The sequence below is a fragment of the Telmatherina bonti genome, assembly GCF_933228915.1.
Source record: "Telmatherina bonti genome assembly, chromosome: 21".
Lineage (NCBI taxonomy): Eukaryota > Metazoa > Chordata > Actinopteri > Atheriniformes > Telmatherinidae > Telmatherina > Telmatherina bonti.
The window spans coordinates 27,078,612-27,098,205 of record NC_136630.1 but is presented as its reverse complement, the minus strand read 5'-3'; the positions used below and the strand labels follow the sequence as shown (position 1 = coordinate 27,098,205).

The 19,594-nt window shown below is 41.9% G+C and overlaps 1 protein-coding gene across 1 annotated transcript in view; it reads right to left on the bottom strand.

The window, feature by feature from the left end:
- The window catches only part of dnah9 (dynein, axonemal, heavy chain 9), a gene marked incomplete at both ends in the record, with an annotated part of 232,712 nt that overhangs the window by 191,569 nt on the left and 21,549 nt on the right, over positions 1-19,594 (bottom strand). Inside the window, 11 exons of the mRNA XM_079260636.1 lie at positions 2,020-2,128; positions 5,742-5,888; positions 6,123-6,249; positions 8,968-9,036; positions 9,198-9,312; positions 11,139-11,289; positions 11,363-11,479; positions 11,881-12,048; positions 12,150-12,365; positions 15,113-15,324; positions 15,450-15,580. Of these exons, the coding sequence (XP_079116762.1) occupies positions 2,020-2,128; positions 5,742-5,888; positions 6,123-6,249; positions 8,968-9,036; positions 9,198-9,312; positions 11,139-11,289; positions 11,363-11,479; positions 11,881-12,048; positions 12,150-12,365; positions 15,113-15,324; positions 15,450-15,580 (1,562 nt within the window). The remainder of the gene's footprint in view (positions 1-2,019; positions 2,129-5,741; positions 5,889-6,122; positions 6,250-8,967; positions 9,037-9,197; positions 9,313-11,138; positions 11,290-11,362; positions 11,480-11,880; positions 12,049-12,149; positions 12,366-15,112; positions 15,325-15,449; positions 15,581-19,594) is intronic.

Sequence of the window (19,594 nt, the reverse complement as noted above, 5' to 3'; positions counted from 1 at the left end):
CTGCATGGCACGTTCGCATGCACCCACAGCAGATAAATGTGTAGCCACTGAAATTCTGCAGAGGGACTGAGAGATCCTCCCCACAGACTATGGAGTGCATTGGCTTGTACCATAAACACTCTTCTCATTTCTGTTCTTTCCCTCTGGGAATCCTGGAGTCAAAGAAACTAACAACACTCTGAGAGGCTGTGTGTCAGTCAAAGCTTATCAATGATTGAACATCTCTTCTATTCTTATTTCTTTTTTTTTCCGCCCAGAAAGCAAAGCTTCTGTTCATGTTACATTTCTGAGCAGCTTCTGCCCCAGAAATGACAAGGATGGAGGTAAACACAGGGGAGGAGGAGTTCTTTAATAACCTGAGTGTGTATGCTGATGCTTAGGAGTTATGTTATGTATAACAATATGTACTGTGTTTGACATAGCTGGGATTGTTCTTGCATTTGCTTTTCAGAACACTATTTGTATCCAAAATCCTGAGTAAACAGGTTGTATGTTGTGTATTTGGTCAAAGCAAAGAAATCCTGGAAAAGGTTGAAGTCAAAGTAATCTGACTGAACTCACACAGACACTTGAGGCAGTTCTCTCTCGCCACACTTCATCAACAGACTGCAGATGTCATACAGCTGAAATCAGAACCGACTTGACTGCTAAGCAGCTGACACATGAACCTTCGACCTGCATGCAGAGCGATGGTAAACATGGAAGCTTTACTGTGACAACAGAAGCGCTACAAAGCTCACAGAGAGATGGTTAGACCAGAATAACATGTTGATTTAGCGAAGCACAACATGCAGGCTTTTATTTTTAGAGCAGAGCTGAGTGATCTGCCTCAAGTTAACACGTTGTCATTCAGTTTTCCAGGAATTGGCTTCAAATTAGAGATGATCTTTTTTTCTGATCATTTTCTGTGTCTGTTGTTCAACTGGAAGGAAAAACTAAAAGTCAGTAGCACATCCAAGATGAGAATTTATCTCCAAGAGCCAGTTGGAGGTGGTTTAATCTTATAGTAGAGAAGCTTTTTTTTATTACAAGAAAGTTGCTGGTTCAATCCTCTGCATGTAGGATGTTCAAACCCATCATCCAAAGACATGCATGTTAGATCTATTGGTTACTCTAAATTGGAGTGAATGGTTGTTTGTCTCTCTGTGTGGGCCAGTGATGGACTGGTCACCTACCCAGGGTGTACCCTGCCTCTCGCCCGATGATAACTGGGATAGGCTCCAGCTTCCCGCAACCTTTAATTGGATGAAGCGATTTAGAAAATGCCCGACTGACTATTCTTTAAAGTAAGATTATTAGTTTTGCTTTGTAAGATGGATTTTAGTCATTATATGTTTGGAGTAACTACGGTCATGTTATATTTATAATGCAACTGGAACTTGTTGAGGGAGAGGAAGAAAAAAATCTCTGCTGCATGTTGTCATTGCTATTCTGTCATAAAAAGTCAAAGTACACATGGCGACTGTCTTCCCCTCAGAAATGGGATAACACTAAACTGCAGCACAGTATGAATAAAAGAGTGTAAATAGTCTAAAACTACCCCATTAAGATTAACTTCAATAATCCACAAACTCAAATAGATTTGATTCTTTTTTGTTCTTCAAGTAAAGACGTCTGAATTACTCAGCGTTGTGAAGACGTCTGAATTACTCAGCGTTGTGAAGACGTCTGAATTACTCAGCGTTGTGAAGACGTCTGAATTACTCAGCGTTGTGAAGACGTCTGAATTACTCAGCGTTTTTAAGACGTGTTGCTTTTAAACTGTAATGGAAGTTTAAAATGCTGTAAGCGCTGCAGGAAAAATCTCATTAGTCATACGTCTTCACGCTGCAGAGGAAGAATGACATTGTATATCATAATACGAGGGCAGGGGAGACCAAAGCTATCAGCATGAATCACTGCAGTAAATGAAAAAAACTGCTCATCATAACATGGGTTATCCGACAGAACACAGCAAGGCACTTAAAAGCATCATCGTTCAGAGTCTGAGTCTTCTTCCTCATCTGTTAAAGACCAGACCTGGGCTGTTCCAGTTCAGGCTCTCCTCTGCCCTTCTGAGCCGAGTATCGATGTCCATGAGCTGGTCCTGAACCAGAGGACGCTCCACGTCGAGCATAGAGTGTAACACCTGCAGCCAAACACAAGCACAGACATTTGTAATTATTCATCTTCCATTGAATATTATCAGAAATCACATTTTATTATCACATCTGTGAAAAATCACAAGGAAATCTCAAGCAGTTCCCAAAGGTTTTGGTCCCCAAGATAACATAGACAGGTGTTTGGAGTGTGAATTAATATATTAACGCATTCATTTTTACAGATTTTTCTCTTTGCATTGAAGCACTGATTTGCACTGAAGCCCTACTAAAAATACTATATTTGATGAAGGGTGCTATAATTTTTTTTAACAATGATCTGGCAACCCCTGAAATGACCTCAGTTTTAGTACTGTTCCATGTTGTTTTAGTCCATCATAATTTCCAAATAAACAAGAACCACCTTCATCATTGTGGGAGATACCCAAATTTATGGCCGGAGTTTGATTGGAATAATTTGATTTTAAGGGTGATCCGGATCACCTCCTAAAACCAGGAATTTACTATTAACACAGGGATAATTTTACATTCAGAGCTTCTAACCCAACAGATATGACATAACAGAAGGGCTAGTTATCCCTGTGAAAAGCTGCTGTAAGCTGAGACAGTCTTTTAATGTGCATTTATTTTATGTGTTGTTCATATGTTGTAGGCTTGTGTTATATGGACTTGATCCATTAAATTAAAAACTGGATGTGCCATAACTTATTTGAATTAAATGAAGACAAAACTAAAATAACAGTATTTGGAGCAAAAGAAAAAAGAATAAAAGTCTCAGCTTCAGATGGCTACATACAAAACCTGCAACAAAGCCAGAAATCTGGAGCACTCCACAATGATCTGGAACCAAATCCAGAGGGTCAAGCAGGAGAAGACTGCCTTCACTTTTCAGACTGTCTGACTTGACCTCACCAATGGGTATACATAGTTTCCACACCGGCTGATCAGCTATAGCATGGAAGTCTTCTATATGCTTCTCTTTCCAGAACCTGATAGTTTTGTACTTCAGCAACTTGCAAATGGGCTTTTCCCTCAACAATTTCACCACTAGGTGGCTGCAGATTCAAGTGGGCATTGCCATAGGGCAGGGGTGTCCAAAGTCAGTCCTCGAGGGCCGCTGTCCTGCAGGTTTCCCATGTATTCCTGTTCCAACACATCTAGCTTCCACTAAATGGATCAAACAGCCAATGACGTGCACAACTGATTAAGCTCTACTACTAATTAATTTGAATCAGGTGTGTCTGAGCAGGGATACATAGAAAACCTGCAGGATTCTGGCCCTCGAGGACCGGAGCTGGACACCTCTGCCATAGGGGGTGCAATCTCTCCAATCTTGTTTGCAGCAGACACAATCATCACAGGGGGTATTTAAATGGTTGGAGATATAAAACTGCCATCTGGTCAGAGGCTATTCCTACTGAGAAGCTATGTGGATGATGTCACCACCCTCCTTCAGACAGTAGCGGGCATATCTCAGCAATTAAAGAGGTTGGATGAGTTGATGTCATGGGCTAGAATAAAGATCAAGCCCTGTCGAAAATCCCACAGCCTGTTGCTCAGAAGAAGAGTCAGGAATGACAACAGCACCTTCATGGTCAGAGGAGAAATAATTCCTGTCCTATTCGAACAACCTATCAAGTGGGGCGAACTGTCCAAAGCAGCTGACGGATGGTCTGGCAAGAATCAAACCTCGGCAAGTTAACTCCGTGGCAAGTACAAGACCTTGTGCTGTCAGCACATACCCTACAGGAGGATTATGTGGCCTTTGAAATTGCACAAGGCCCCCTTATCCACCATGGGCATGATCGATGGGAAAACCAACTCGTTCATTGAGAACTGGTTTGGGAGTTCACCAGTGTGTCTCTGAAACAGGCCTCTTTGCCAAGAATTTTCTGTAGCTGCCACTGTGGTCTACTAGTGTGAGGAACATGCAGGAGAAGGCCAGATTGGTGGTGCAGCAAAGTGAGTCCATCAACCAGACAATAAGGAAAGCCAATGCCAAGGTTCCCACTAACTGAAAGTAGCATGCTCAAGCTATGGTTGACCAAGCTTTAAATAGGCTGCCACACAGAGAGCTTGTGGGCAGAGTCCAAGAAAGAAGAGCAGGGCAAGTTTGAGGAGGGGGGTCACGATTCTGGTTCAAGGCCAGAATTGTGGCGTTGGAAGCGAAGGAGAGGAGAGGGAGGAGCTGGTGGTGGCAGAGGTGACAAAGAGGAGGAGCGCTACGATATGAAGGCTGTTTTTCTGTGTTGGGAGCTGTTGCTCGTAACATCAGTGGATCTGACCTGTGGAAGATCCAACAGGCAAGACTTAGCTTCCTCATTTTGCTCTGCCTATGACACGCTTCACTGCCCTTCGAACCTTCAGCTGTGGGTCAGGAACAAGGAATACTGTTCACTCTGCAACACTACCAATGCAAGCCTCTTGCATATCCTGTCAGACTGCATGATTGTGCTGTCCCAGGGACGTTACAGATGGCGTCATGACTAGGTGCTGAGGAAGCTGGTGAAGGTGCTGGAAGAATGCCATCAGGACAGTAAACACCTAACTGCAGCAGACCACACCAGCTCTGTCACAGAAGGGGGAAGGCCAAGATACACCAGGCCAAGAGAGAGACCAAGGCTTTTTTTTTCCCGGTCAGGAGTGGGGCGTGAGGGTTGACCTCGAGAGGCAGCTCCAATTTCCTACCACAATTACAACCACACCTCTTAGGCATGATATTGTCGAATGGTCCGAATCAGCAAAAGCAATGTATGTTGTCAAACTCACAGTTCCTTCAGAGGAGGAGCTAGAGGTCAAATGCACAGACTTGGCTGCAGAGTGTCAGGAGGGTGGCTGGAAAACCACCATCTACCTTGTGGAGGTTAGCTGCCACAGCTTTGTGGGGCTGTCAATGACACGGCTACTGAGGAAAGCAGGACAGGTAGGGAGAAGCTGAAGAAGGCCATGAAAGAGCTATTCCAGGAGGTGGGAAAAGGCAGCTTCTGGCTCTGGTTCCAAAGGAAGGACAGGCTTTGGGGAAAGAACACCTAACCCCAACAATAGCCACAGGGGGTATCAGCTGCCAGCTGCAGGGTTGTCTGGGAGATGACCTTTCACTGCCCCACCACCAGAGATGTTCCGGGAATAAAAGGACGAAACAACTGAACGGTGGTTCCTGGCTGATGGCCCTGTAGCTGACCCATGGATGCTTCAGGAGGTGTGACAGACAGCAATGCCTAAGCAGGAATTTCCACTTTCTTGTACCGTAACTTATATGAAGCCAATTCTGAAAATAAAATGATTGCATAGCTAAGAAAAAAGGAGAAATCAGTCTGAGGAACATTTTGCATTTCATGTTTGGTGTTTCACACAGTTAATGGTGTCTCTCTTTCTGCTACAAAAAAAAACAAACATTTTTTTTTACCTTCATATCTGCATTCCCACCAGTTTCAGTTGTTTTATTGAAGTTCTTTCAAACTAACAAACAGAAAATAAATGGGCAAAGTATTCACGCTGAATGAGTACAACCTTTTTTCAGCAGTGACCGAGTTAAATTTCAGAAAAGAGTCATAGCTCAATCTGCTGCTGGCAGGCAAAGATACTTTTGTCCTCAACTGCATGCAAGCTATTTTTATTTAGAAACAGCTAATCTTCACCAACCTTGTTGTATTGGACAGCAGTGAGGTCCAGGTTGACCACATACTGCCACAGCTGCTCCCTGGTGGTGTAGACCTGCATAGCAGTTTCTGGTATGGCCTCAATTTGCCTGCCCTCCAGATACTTCACTTCCCTGAGCACAGACGCCAGCTGAGAAGAAAATGAGGAAAACATTAGAAGCACTAAAAGACAAAGCAGGATAGATCAGCTCAAGGTTTGATCACGACAGATATTCTTGGCAGCACGCACCACAAACCTTTATTACTTACTGGAGACATTAGGAAAAAAAACAGAATAAGGTTGATAGGGTGGAAATAAATCAGAGTCTGACTGCAAGTAACATATCCATCACTTCTTCACAGCATGTGGGCTTGATGCAACAACCTGCGGGTTGAAGTTGACTGAGATCAGCTGAGTGTCCGGGTGTCTGCTGATTAATGGCAAACTGAGGTTATACTGAGAGCTCTCGCCCACCGTCTCCGTCCACGTCTTATACAAGCTGTTGGAGTATCTAGAGCACCAAACACAAAGCAGATAATCTGCAATCACAATGGAGCAAAACTTATTACAAAAGTTATACAACAGAAAAAAGAAAAGAAGCATCTTTACCATTAACATTGTTTCATATTCCCATTAAGAAAGAGGCTGGTATTTTTAATTTGCAGGGCCAAAGGCGAGAAAAACTGCTGGCATGACGGAAATTAATATAAGCAACAGAAATGAGTGGCTAAAAGGCGTATGATTGAGCCATTTTCTCAGTCCTCTGAGGTGATACACAGAATGAGAGGCGTGATTTGCTTGTCCGTATCAAGCAAACAATAAGGGCAGAGGGAGCAGAGTGAAGGAGGCGGGCGTATGAGGATAAACGCTGATTCATCTGCGAGAGGCAGCAAACAGACAGCATGTCAGGGCTCTGTAGAGCTATATCAATCTGTAAATAGCCACGATTATGATGAGAACTTCAGTGCGCACTGTGTGCTCCTTATTGGATTTCTGCCGTGAGCTTCATTTCCTGATAGTGGCACCGCAGACGCAGAGGCAATCAAATGTCTTGGTCATGGTCATAAATCACGCCGCATTTTGTCTGTAGGGGTAATGAGTGAGGATGCCCGTCGCGTGCCTGACTGGAAAATGCATAATAACAGCGGCGTTCATAGGAGGCAACTGAGACAATTATGATCGCGTAACAAGGGTTCTAATTTCTGATGGCAGCAAATTGAGGGCACAGAACTGGTGTTGTTCATCATCCTGTTACACCGGTTGGGGGGTAGGGAGTGATATTAAGCCTGTGAAGCACAAAGTGGGCGAATGTCTAGGACTGTAAGTCAATTAGATTGTGTGCACGCAGTGATATGAGTTACATCACAGTAAACTGGATACAAACACATTCACCCTCAGTCACTGGAACTTAACGTGACTGCACTGGTTCACATTGAATACTTCACTGACATCAATGTAAGTATGGAAAAGGAGGGAATGTTGCAACATTTGCATAAGTCTTGCACATCAGGCTTTCTGGATGATGACTTCTGGGAATCTTTGGTGCTTATCATAAAGACTATTTTATGTATGTCAAACTTATCTTTGGTAGCTTTTACTAGTTTGAAAAGAAAGAATGATGTCTGCCTGCACCATGCTACTCGTAAAGTGTTTAACTCTTTGAAGTCCGACAGAAGAAAAAAATGGGAAGAGAATAAAAATTTTCTAATATCAAGCCAATATGTTTCATATTTATTGTTAATTAGTGTCAAAACTATTGTAATTCAAACAGCACCCACCTGGGGGCAGAAAGCAAGTAAAAGACTGTACAACTGGGCTTTTGCGCAAAGTTAACAAAAAATTTATGTAAAATGTCTCAGAAAAGATATTATTTAAAAACTTAGAAAGCCTTAAAAACTCCTTTGAGGACAATAAAAAGAACAAAGAAGATCTGTCTCCTCAAAAGAAAAATATGAAATTGATAGTTTAGCAATCCCATTGGGGATTGTTAGGTCTGAAACAAAGACAAAAGTAGCGCTAGCTTTTAGCCTTTAGCCACCAAGGAGACATTTTCTGAAAATGTATCTAATAATTATTTAACTTGATTTAACTCAGATTTGCCTTAATTTGATGTAAATTAATAAGTCAAGATTATGCAAAAACTATCAGGTGCCAGTAAAAAACTGGGCAGCTACTTGCTAACATGTTAGCTATGTTATCAGATGCTATTCTTTTTATTTTTTTTATTTTTTTCTTTAAATAAAGCTTGACTTGTATAATAAAAGAAAATTGATTTTCCGCATAGATATATTGACTTGTTATTGCAGGAAAACATAGTAACACAAAGAAATCAAATAAGTTTAATGTTCCAGTAATTTAGAATAACATCATGTTAGCATAACTTTGCTGAAACATGCATCCAAATCCTCATAATCACACTATGTGCAACTGATCTCTGACAACAAAAATTACTGTGGTGAAAAATATCTGAGTAAAACCAAACATGGCATTTAAACCCACACAGGTGTTTTAATTTAATCTGGCTAATTAGAGCTAATTTCCTCACATGCAGCCAGCATTTATACAGCGTGTTATACACTCATTTAGCTCTTGATAAGCTAGTGTCAGAAAACATTTCGGTGGGAAATCTGTAAACAAGTGTTTAGCCTCACAGCTTGATTTTAATTGTTCAGTTTAAGGTGAATCAAAGAGTCAGCTAACCTTTAGCAGTAGCAGGCTAAACACAGGAGACATGCTGACAATGTGTGTAGAAAACAGAAACCTTCCTCCTCCCCTTTGACTCATGTAGCTGTAGTTTAATTCCATACAAACTACTTCCTTCCCAACAGGACACTTTATCTTGCGAGGTTTTTATGTTGCCTGTGGTCTACAGAGATATTTCTCACTTGGCATCAGAGAGCAGCGATGGGACATATGGGATTATGGGAGTCCTGTGAAATAATCTGCAGAGCAGCACTGCAATAATGAGAACATAAATCATGGCCAGAGCTGCACGTCTTCATGCTATCCCACAAAGGCCTGCTTCATAAATGTTACTCACTGAACTAACAAAATTACAAACGCTCGGCTTAAAGAAACTGGCATGAAATTAAAAAGAAAAAAATTCATTTTTTGTCCATACTGTTGGGTGTTTTAATGTCCTGCTTCCTGCCATTATTCAGTTTAAACTCCCCTTTCTGTTCTTTTACCCTGACAAAGAGTCTAATGTGTCACAGAGATGATATATCACCTATCCAGTAGTTGCATCATCTCCTCATACTTCTGGATGATCCTGCCCCCTTCTGTAGACTCCAGGCACCTACAGGGAGCAAAACAGTTTACAAGCTGTGCAAACTTTATTTGCAACATTCCTATGTGTCGTTTTTATTAGGCTATTGAAGCAGCTTGAGGTAATAAGCTTGACCACATCAAATTTCATCTTTGATCAGCTTCATATCAGAAGCAAGTGAGGAGACTCACGGGTAGGAGAGGTGTCTGAACTTGGAGAAGAGGGTCTGGATGCGCTGCTGTAGCTCCTGGGCCCATCTCAGCCCTCCAGCCACTGCTGGCATATTCTTACCGACTGGGGCTGAGCCTGAGGGGGTCCAACATGTGTATAATTGCACAGATTAAGACATCTGCAAAGTATGGTCACCACTGGGCAACTAAAATAAAATAAATATGCAAACACATCCCCTTTAACAATGTTGGTCCTTTCACATTGTGTGCTATGCACTGAAGTCTTACTGACAAAATTACTGACTCTGGAAAAATGGGCAATGCTCTGCCTTGCCTAGTAAGAAAAGCATTGTAAGGACCTTTTTTAGGGGGAGAAACTCAATCCAGTTCAGTATCTGGTTGTTCCACAGTATTTTTGCATGACAATAGTGACAGTTAACAAAGTGAGAGTGAATACACAAACTTGTAGAGGGGAGGGGGACTTGTAGGGAAACCTGAAATTTTTGGGCCTTGCAGTGTTAAATAGTTTGTATAGTGTCCGTTTGTGTATCTTAGAAGGGTTTCTGTGCAACATCATCACAAAGCTGCTTCACAAGCAAGAGCAGAAACCCGTGCACATCCCAGAGATGGCATGTTGTTTTAGTGTTTACGCAAAAAATGGAGGGAAAGAAGTAACAAATCTAAGAGGATCACAACCATTTGCAAAGACAAGAGGACTGCAGATCCATACAGCGAAAAGATCAAACTACAGGTCCAAGAGTCCTAAATCCAGCTGTTTTAGTGCATAGACATGACCCTCATGTCACTGCAGAAACACCTTCAGTTTGTGTTCTTTGTAAGCCTGCCAGTAATGGTTCGCTTTGACAAGCCGACGGCAGCTTCAGTTTTGACCAACATTTAGACATAGTAGGCTTTTTATTTCTGTAGAAACTTAGCTGAAAATCACACAATGTCTTTTTTTACAATCCAATTTCTCCATTAAATGTGAGAAATAAAACATTATTATGGAATAACTAATAAATATTATAGACTCATTAAACTGACAAATTACAATCAGCCACTTCATCAGATCCACCTGTTCAGCTGCTTCACACATATCTAATCAGCCAATCACATAGCAGCAAGTCGGTGTATTTAGTCATGTAGAAATGATGAAGACGATTTGCTGAAGTTCAAACTGAACATCAAGATGAGCAAGAAAGGAGATTTTATGAACTTTGAACGTGGCATGTCGTTGGTCTGAGTATTTCAGAATCAAAGGCAACAGAACATCACCAGAACTGGACAATAGAAGATGGAGAAACGTTGCTGGTCTGATGAGTCTCCAGTTCAGCTCCACATTCACATGGTAGGATCAGAATCTGCTGGAAACATCATGACAACATGGTCTGATCTGTTGCTAGCCAGGTGGACCTGATGAAGTGGCTGCTGAGTGTAAATGTCAGATAGAAACTGTTCATATTTACAATGTAACATGTGGATCAATAGATTCCGAAGGACACCAAGAAAGCTGTTGCCATACACAGCGACATTATTCTGTATTGATTCTGACTGTGTGTGTACTGTGAGTGTGTTGGGAGGGGTAAAGTCAGCAGTTTTTCAGATCTTGCTCTTTTTTAATTAATAAGTTTTAAAATCAAGACCATTCAAAGTTTAATCCCTTTAACAACTTTCAATGTCCTTCAGGCGTTTTAATGGATCTCACTGTTCAATGAGCTCAGACGCATTTCCTTCAGGATTTTCCAAACTACTTTTTGAAAGGAACATGGTTGGACAGAGGTGAGTCAAAGGCCCCCCGCACCCTCCTGTCTGACTCAAATAAAAACACCCTGAATCTCTGGAATCAAAGAGAAACATATTTACTGTTATTGCCATCCATCACGTTGGTGTGTGACTATTATCTTTGATGATGATAAATGGGAGCAGAAAGTGGTTTGTAACAGTCATTGTTCTGAGTCTCACCCTGCTCCTCGGCAGCTCGCATGTGTTTGTTGTAAAGGAGTTTGCAGCAGTCCAGCTCTTTGTCAAACATGGCCAGAAGAAAAGGGTATCTGCTCCGAGCATCGGCAGCAACTAGCGGACGCTCCAGCAGGGAGCCGAACATCTCCACAACCTGCAAACACAGACTTCACTGTGACTGTTTGTTTCATTTATTAATGTGAGAAATGGAGATTATGTTCACAGACCTTGAAGGTGCGCTCTAGTCCTGAGGCGTCATCACAAGCCTGACAGAAGACGGCTCCTAGGCGCCGCTCGGTGTCATCCACCTTCGCTTTGAACTGCCTCATGTCTTCTTCAAACTCCTGCAGGGGAGATAGCTCAGCGAGACCGACAGCCGAAAGACCACGCCGCTTTGCAGGCCAACGCAAAGTCAGCACTGCTTTTCCCCCCTTTTCACATCTCACCGACTCAAAGCCGCTCAGCCGAGGACGCCGGCCGTTTCTTACAAGGAAAGTAAATTGCTTTTCCAGCCGTAACTTTGAAACATCTCAGTTAAACTGCTGGACTGCAGTCGAAAGAAAAATAAAGAGTCTGTCGTGGCAGAAATATAATTCTCTCCACAAAAAGGAGTGACCAGCTGCGATGTCAGCCAAACCGAGAGGTTATATGAGCTTGTAGTCTCATTTAAAAAAAAAGACTGAAAAATTTAAAGCAATAAAGTGAACAAAAGCCACACACGCTGAATGACTTTAATAAAACGTACCATGTTGCTGATGTCCAAGCAGTCAGAAGGTTTCTCTGTGAACAGGTTGTAAGTGTCCACGAACTCCTGGTGAAGCTGCTGGACTTGCAGGCTGAGGGCTCGGCCTCGCACGCCTCCCATCTCCACTTTCTCCAGCTTCATCAGGTCCAGTGCTGTTAACAGGATGTCCTGTGTTCATGCAGAAGAGGCTCAAACTGAGCTGAAGTGTCCAGAAGTGTGCAGAAATGGTTCAGTAAACACGTTCCACATCAAAACACAGCCATGCTCACCTTGATGGCATTCAATCGATTTATGAATCGATCAAATCGAGAGAAAACCAGCAGCGGGGAAAAGTCCCATGGCTTCTGGTACTGTCTCAGATTGGATCTACGGTCATCGTAGGTGCTCCTAAACAGCTGCAGGACCTCCAGGCTTGTCTGTACCTTCCAGAGACTTTCAGAAACATCTTCTCTCAGAAGCTCTTCTGCGACTAGATACACGCGGGCCTAGATGTTAAAAGCCAGCAAAATATCTGGTTAGTTTACAGGAATTATTTGCTGGAGACAATGAGTAATCAGATAAAGGTTTCACAACGGATTTGCTCTAAGAGACATCAGTTCTTAGTAAGGATGAGGAATGAATGTCCTTTAGTTGACTACAGTTTTAATAGCAAGGGTCTTGTTGTAGCCAGCACCTGATAGTAATCTGTGACTAGCGCCACAAGGTTGCGTCCATTAGCCATGGCACTGACCAAGCTTCAGGGAAAAATCAAGCTTCACTGTTGGCTCTAGCTCTGAGTGTAGTGAGAATAGATGCTAATGAAGGAAAGAAAAACAAACACCAACAAAAGTTTCCGTGTGGAAAATGAAGTCCATTTCAGCATCTGCAGGTAAAGCGAACACAACGTCAGTCTACCACCACTAGCAAAGCATCCAACAGAAAGTTCATCCACAAATCAGAAGACAATGGCAGCTTTGACACCAGATGAAGTAAGTTTGATGCTGGACATGAAGACCAGACAGCAGACCTCATAGCTAAAGACACGTTGGCATCAGTTTGGTTGAAGGTTTAAGCTTGATGGATTTTGTGGAGTCTGAGTTTCCAAGACCATCAGCACAAGACTGAAGAACTGACAATGCTGTAGATGAACTTACATCACAACAGGGTGGCATGTAGCCGCCTTGTTGTTACGTATCGAACTGAAAAACCAAAGCTATGTCAGAGCAGAAGTATACTGAAAACCAATTGGAACTAAATGAAAAAGTGACAGCATGTGTACATGACAATACTTGCCACTAGGCGTGGGCCGATTCACTATTTGATTCATGCAACATTTGCAGATTCAGTTAGTAAATGTTTTCAAATGATTAGTTTTAATAGTCATTAAATGACAGCTGTAAAGTGTAGCAGGAACATAAATGTCACGCTCCTGCAAACAGTAAGCAACAGAGATAGCAGGAGGCTAGCAGCTAGCCTTTTGCTAGCAGTGTGACACGTATCAGTTTGGAAAGCTAGCATTTGGAAACATTCTGATTTTATGGACATGAAAACAGATAAGGCCTGGACAAGACTTCTGCATGTTGCTTGTTTAAAGCCAAAATAAAATCTAATAGTAACACTACAAACATGTGACAGCAGCTCCGTTCCCAGTCCAGGTTAGAGGAGGGGAAGAAGTAGCTGGTTGATCTAATTTTCTCTGGAGATTTCATAAAAAGTTTGACCAAAATATGGAAAAAATGTTTGATATGTGTTGAATTTATTCATGAGTCAACATAAATAAAAAATATTGGTTTGGTTTCTTGAATTAATGGATCCTGAGTGGAGTATAAAGTAGCATAAGAGCCACAGAATGAGAAAGTAAGACCCTCAATGAGGAAAAACATGCTTTTAAAAAACTAATTGTTTAACAAGTGAATCCTAGCACCCTGAATTGTAATAGAATTGAATCGAAGCGTGAGGGAGAATAGCATAGCCCCATCAGCAACACAGATAACCAACACAGAACCCCTGCTGGGGGATGCAAAGAATAAGTCAATACTTCTCAGGGATAATAAATAATACTTTAGTATTCTTTCCGTCCCTCATGCTCGGTGAAACAAGCTTGCTAAACTTCCTCCAGACTGGCTGCAACAGTATTGGTGTAAGGCTGTTCACACTTGTTCAACCATCTTTATGTATTTGTTCTTGTTTTCTTTTATCCAAAATATTAATTTTTTCAACAACTGGCTAAATTCCATCATCCAAATGTCCTTCAGCTCTGCAGAGGTCCAGAAACAAGACATTTCTTTGATGCAGATGCGTTGGAGAAGGGATGCATCTATAAGTTGCAAGATAGTAGATCCTGAGGACTGGACTTGGTCACATCTGGTAAAGGTTAGGTCACTAGAACACCATGGCCACTGCGAAATATGGTGGTGGCAGTGTCATGCTTCAGGGTTGCTTTTTTTTATCAGCTTGAAATTTTTTTCAAGTGCCTCAACAAAGAATCAGTTTGAGGTCGCTGTACATAACGAGGTCGTTGCACCGTTTGTTAGCAATATTGATCATTCATTCATTTTCCTAACCCCTTGGTCCAGTTAAGGGTCGCAGGGAGCTAAAGCCTTTCCCAGCAATCATTGGGCTAGAGGCCGGGTCACCAGTCCATCATCCTGTGATAGCTGTTTGCAATAAGGTATTTGTTTTTGAGCTGAACTTTACAGATTACAGGTTCCATTACCGGTTGGGAGAAGCTTGGAAAGGAGTCACTGTAGATGTTTTAACAGGAGTGCTTATGCTTATCTCCACAGTATGGGCTGAGGCTTTTTGCCATGCAAACCCATCTCTGTCATCAGGCTGGTAACTTGGGAAGGGACATCCACGAGAGCCAGAAGCACAATTCGCCCCAGGCTTGCCTAGCTACTTATTGCAAGCCCTGGTGCCTGACAGCTCTTTCTTGGGAGAGAATTTCTGGCACAGTATTTATTTTTCACATAAGTTTGCTTCAAGGAGGAAAAAAATAACAAAAATGAACTAAACAACGAGAAATTCGACAGCGTTAGTGAAAAGTCTCCATGACTGAGGCAAAGAAATATATATATATAAAAAAAAGCATCTTCTCAGTAAACCTTTAGAAAATCATGAACAAAGGAACAAACACACAGCACCAGCAGCCATCTGTGAGGTGACAGGTGATCTCCGGTACGAGCAGTTCAGAAGTGTCACCAGCTCACAACTGTGCAGTAAAACGGATAAACCATAAAAGCAGAAAGCTGACCTGCTGTATGAGGAGGTTGCAGGTCTCCTGCAGCAGAACAACGAGGCGTGCCGGAGTGTTATAGTGTTTGGAGTTGGCCCACACCAGACACACTGTGTGCATCAGAGGTCGAATTTGACCCTTGACATCAGGAAACTCCACGTTCTCCAAGTCTTCAAACAGAGGCTGTAGCGGCTTCAAGCAGATGTAAATGTCCTCTGCCTGCTCCAAAGCTGCCAAGCAAAGACATGGTTTAGAAATAGCCTGTTTATGATCATCTCTCTTCGACTTTCACTCACCACATATGGGGAAAAAAAAGAACAAACAAACAAGGCCTTAGTGCTTAAGAATTCATTACCTGCAAGGACGTCCTGTCGCATCTTCATAAAAGCAGGAGAGTAGCTGCTCTCCACAGCCTCCAACAGCACTGCCATCTTATTTATTTTTGAAGAGTTTAACTGGGAGTGGATGGATTCCAAATCTGCATATCTTAAAGCAGAAGACAAAAAGGCTTTTGTTACATTTGAGGAAAAATTCTGTATTAAACTGGAACAACTATTTGTAAGTCCATTAGTGTTTGTGGGATGTTTTTAGAAAAAGCTCTGACTGGACATTTTAAGCAGCTGGAGCAAACACAATGTCGTTTTTTATTTTTAAAAAAAATCAACAATAAAGTTCATCGCTGTAGAAAAAAAGAAGTTCAGGGTGAAAAAAGAAGGTAAACTTTAGCTGAATATAAAGCAATAAAATAAAAGCCCAAAGTTTCAATCAGAAGTTTCAAAAGTTAAAAAACAAACCAAAAATCTTTGGTCATTTTGGATTTTCAGTTAGATTTTAGCAGAGAAAATGGAAACAAAGCTAAATCTGCCTTTTTACAGCTGTTGTCACGCCCTGCCTTCCTGACTCCACCTTCAACCCCTCCGCTTGTCCTCCATCTCCAACCACATCTGCACCAGATCACCAGATGGACCCACCTGCCCACAATCATCAGCATCCCCTTAAAACCAGCTCACTCCTCCACAGCAGTCACCTGTTTGTCGTCAAATTCTGTTTCCTGTTTCCTTTCTTTGTTTGACTAATTAAAAAAAACCTTTGGATTAGTCAAACCTTTTGCGGCGAAGCCTTCCTCATAACCATGCAAGCCATAGAACAGGGATCCTCAATACTAGTCCTCGAGGACCAGTTTCTTGCAGGTTTTCTCAGTCTCCCAGCTGCAACACACCTGACTCAAATCGGTGTGTATTTAGCAGACATGTGCGGAGCTTGTCTGAGTCTGAGACAGGAATTTTTTCAGCAGGGTCAGATGAAAAACCTGCAGGACACCGGCCCTTGAGGACCAGGATTGAGGATCCCTGCTGTAGAATACATCTGGAATAAAGACTGATGGCTCAGAGTGATTTATAAAAACTTGTTGGACCCTTTGTTTTCATAGGTTTGACCCTCCTGATCTCCCTTTTAAAAACGCTTTATGGCTTCCTGTGCACCAAAGATGGCTTGGTACTGATAGTACTGAATGGTTCTGGTCCAAAGCAAAATTAGTACAAGTAAGGATATCTGCTTGGTTAATTTATTCCTCCCCATTAATAACACCTGATGGTGTATCACATAGGAGTGGAAAGCCTCATTAGTAACCTTTCAAATCAAATCAAACTTTATTTATATTGCACTTTTCATATAGAAGCATTCATAGACTGTATATAGAGATGGATGGAGACTGTGTGATGTCACCCGTAGGTTTCTGAAGAGCTGAATTGAAGCTCGGTGGGCGGTTCCTACTGTCGCCATCTTGGCAGCGTCATGCGTGTCGTCCAAAATACAAATATGGGCAAACAGGTGGAGCTGAGAGGGAGCCGTGAGCATCATGATGGATGATTGACATCGAACGAACTCAGAGCTTTCTGTAGCTAAGAGCTAACCGAGCTAACCCAGAGATAATGGGAGCTACCCAGCTAACGGAGGTAAGCGGGCTAAAGCTAAGTCACGTTGTTAACTGGCTAAAAACCGCAGATGTTCTACGTTCTTCTGGCTTGAAGCTGGAGATTGGTACCTGTCAATTAAAAGGACACACCCTTAAATATGCCGAACTTCGAGATTAAATTACTTTAAAATGGGCGAGTTAGAAAAAAATTCACTCCCCCCACAGTTGTCATGAAGGTAAACCTGACCTATGAACCAAAAATGGATTTTTGAACCAGGCTGTAAACATGTTTATTTCTGCTGTGAAGTTGATCTTTTTAACATGGGAGTCCATGGGGATTTGTTCTGTTTTGCAGCCCCTAGTGGATGAAGGGGGAACTGCAGTTTTATGCACTTCCGCATAGGCTTCACTTTTAACCACCGGAGGTTACCGCTTGGATGCATTTCAAAGTGCAAAGTCAGTGTAAATCCCCATGAGGAAAACACTGGTGCCCAAAAGTTAAAAAGATAAAATAAGAAAGAAACACGAGATTAAACAACTAAATAAAAATAAGTCTATAATTAAGTGTAGTATTAAGTATAATAAGTAAAATGTAAATACATAAAAGTAAAAATGAAATGTCATAACATTAGATAAGACAATGAAATATAAAAATAAAAATAAATAAACAAATGTGTGAATAAATAAATAAATAAGCAGGTTATGTTTTTTCTATTAAATTTCAAGTAAAAGCTACACTAAAACAGTGGGTCTTGAGCTTTTTTTTAAAAACATCGACAGTCTCTGCAGCGCTAAGATCCTCTGGCAGGCTGTTCCAAAAGGCGAGGGACATAAAACTGAAATGCGGTCTTGCTGTACGTTTTAGTTCCAACTTTTGGTATATTTAAAAGATCGGTATCGGAAAACGAGGGCTCATAATTTGAAATAAGTTCAGATAAATAGAAAGGCCAAAGACCATTAAGACATTTGTAAACAACTAAGAAAACCTTAGAATAAACCCTGAAAGGCACACTGAGCTGATGCAACGAATTTAAAACAGGTGCCATGTGCTCCCGCCCTCTGGTCATCATCAGAATCATGCCGCTGAGATGTCTGGAGAATGAACGCTACAGCTAAACATGCGGCTAGAACCCCCCAGAAATATGCCAAAAGCCCTGAAATAACCTCCTGCTGATAATCACAGTTGCAGATGTAAGACTGGAAGCTGACATATTTTGCCTCTTACACCCTAAGGATCTTTTGGGAGTTTCAGTAAAGAGAGGGTGAGGCGTTTTTCAGTTTGGCACATCTTAGCACCATCTGTGAAAGTTGTGATTTTAACTTTAGTACTGAAAGGCATAAATTACCCAACTTGATTTGCAGGCTGTAAATTGTTTTGTTTTTGAATATACCATGGTGTATACCCCACCAGGTAGGTGCGTAATTTGCTCCACAGGTTGTACTGCTCTGTGTCTAAAATATGTGAGGCTTTAACCATCGTTCTAATTGTGGGATACAGCAGAATCATATTACATCAATCCGATCAATCATCAACAGCAGGAAATGTTTGTGATGCCGAACGATGAACGGGTTGTTTTTCAATCAAACACATATAAAGCTTGTTCCATCCTCCACGAGAAGCAAGAACTGAGTTCTTGTTCTCAAGGCTGCAAGAACAAGAAAAAACTTCTTTTTTGTCAGGTCCATACATCCTCCAGGAGAAGCAGGTCTGTGGCGGCCAGGGGTCACTGCGGGGGGGCGATGTCTGCTTTTATCTGCAATGAACCCAGTTGTTACCTCCACCAGGTTATGTTTTTCCCGACATCTTTCCCGACATCAAGATAACTCAAAAGTTTACCGACTGAGTTTTATAAAAATTTTAAGAGTTGTTGGAAATGTAAAAATGAAGAACTGATTAAATTCTGGTGGTGATCCGGATCACCGTTTGGATCCAGGAATGTTTTAAAAGGATTCTTTAACATTGTGCTTGGCGGAGGTTTCCGCTCTCCGAGTGCTTTTCTAGTTTCATATTTAAAGAGCAACTTCGTCCGCGGCAGGGCAGGTCGTGTATGTGGCTGGGTCCGAGTGTTTTAACGCCACATGTAAAAATATTTGTACTTTCTCACCATCTCCATCAGCTGTTTTATCAAAACAATCATTTTTACCTGCAACAGTAAAAACACGGAAGCAGCAACTCCGCTTCATGCATTTTCTGCGTTAACCACGCCCACCTCAAATGTCCGACCAATCACACGAAACTTCTCGGAGAAAAAGTTCTGCCAGCCTGGTGTGTCGAGAACTGTCTTCAAACACGTCCGCGAGAACAAAATGGCGTAATTTTCTTCTCGGAGCCTCGAGAACAAGAAAAAAGTTCTGGCTTCTCGTGGAGGATGGAACCAGCTTAAGTGGACACAAAGTTGTGATTTTTGATGGGAAACTGCTCCCAAAGCACAAGGGAACTGTAGCTGTTTGACAACATGTGGTTTTATCCATGTGGATAGAAGTTTTAGGGGCAAGACGGCACCTACAGGATTTGTAAAGATGTTTTTCAAACATAAAGCATAAATTCATTGCCTGTTTACATGACGCTGGGTGGACACAGGAAT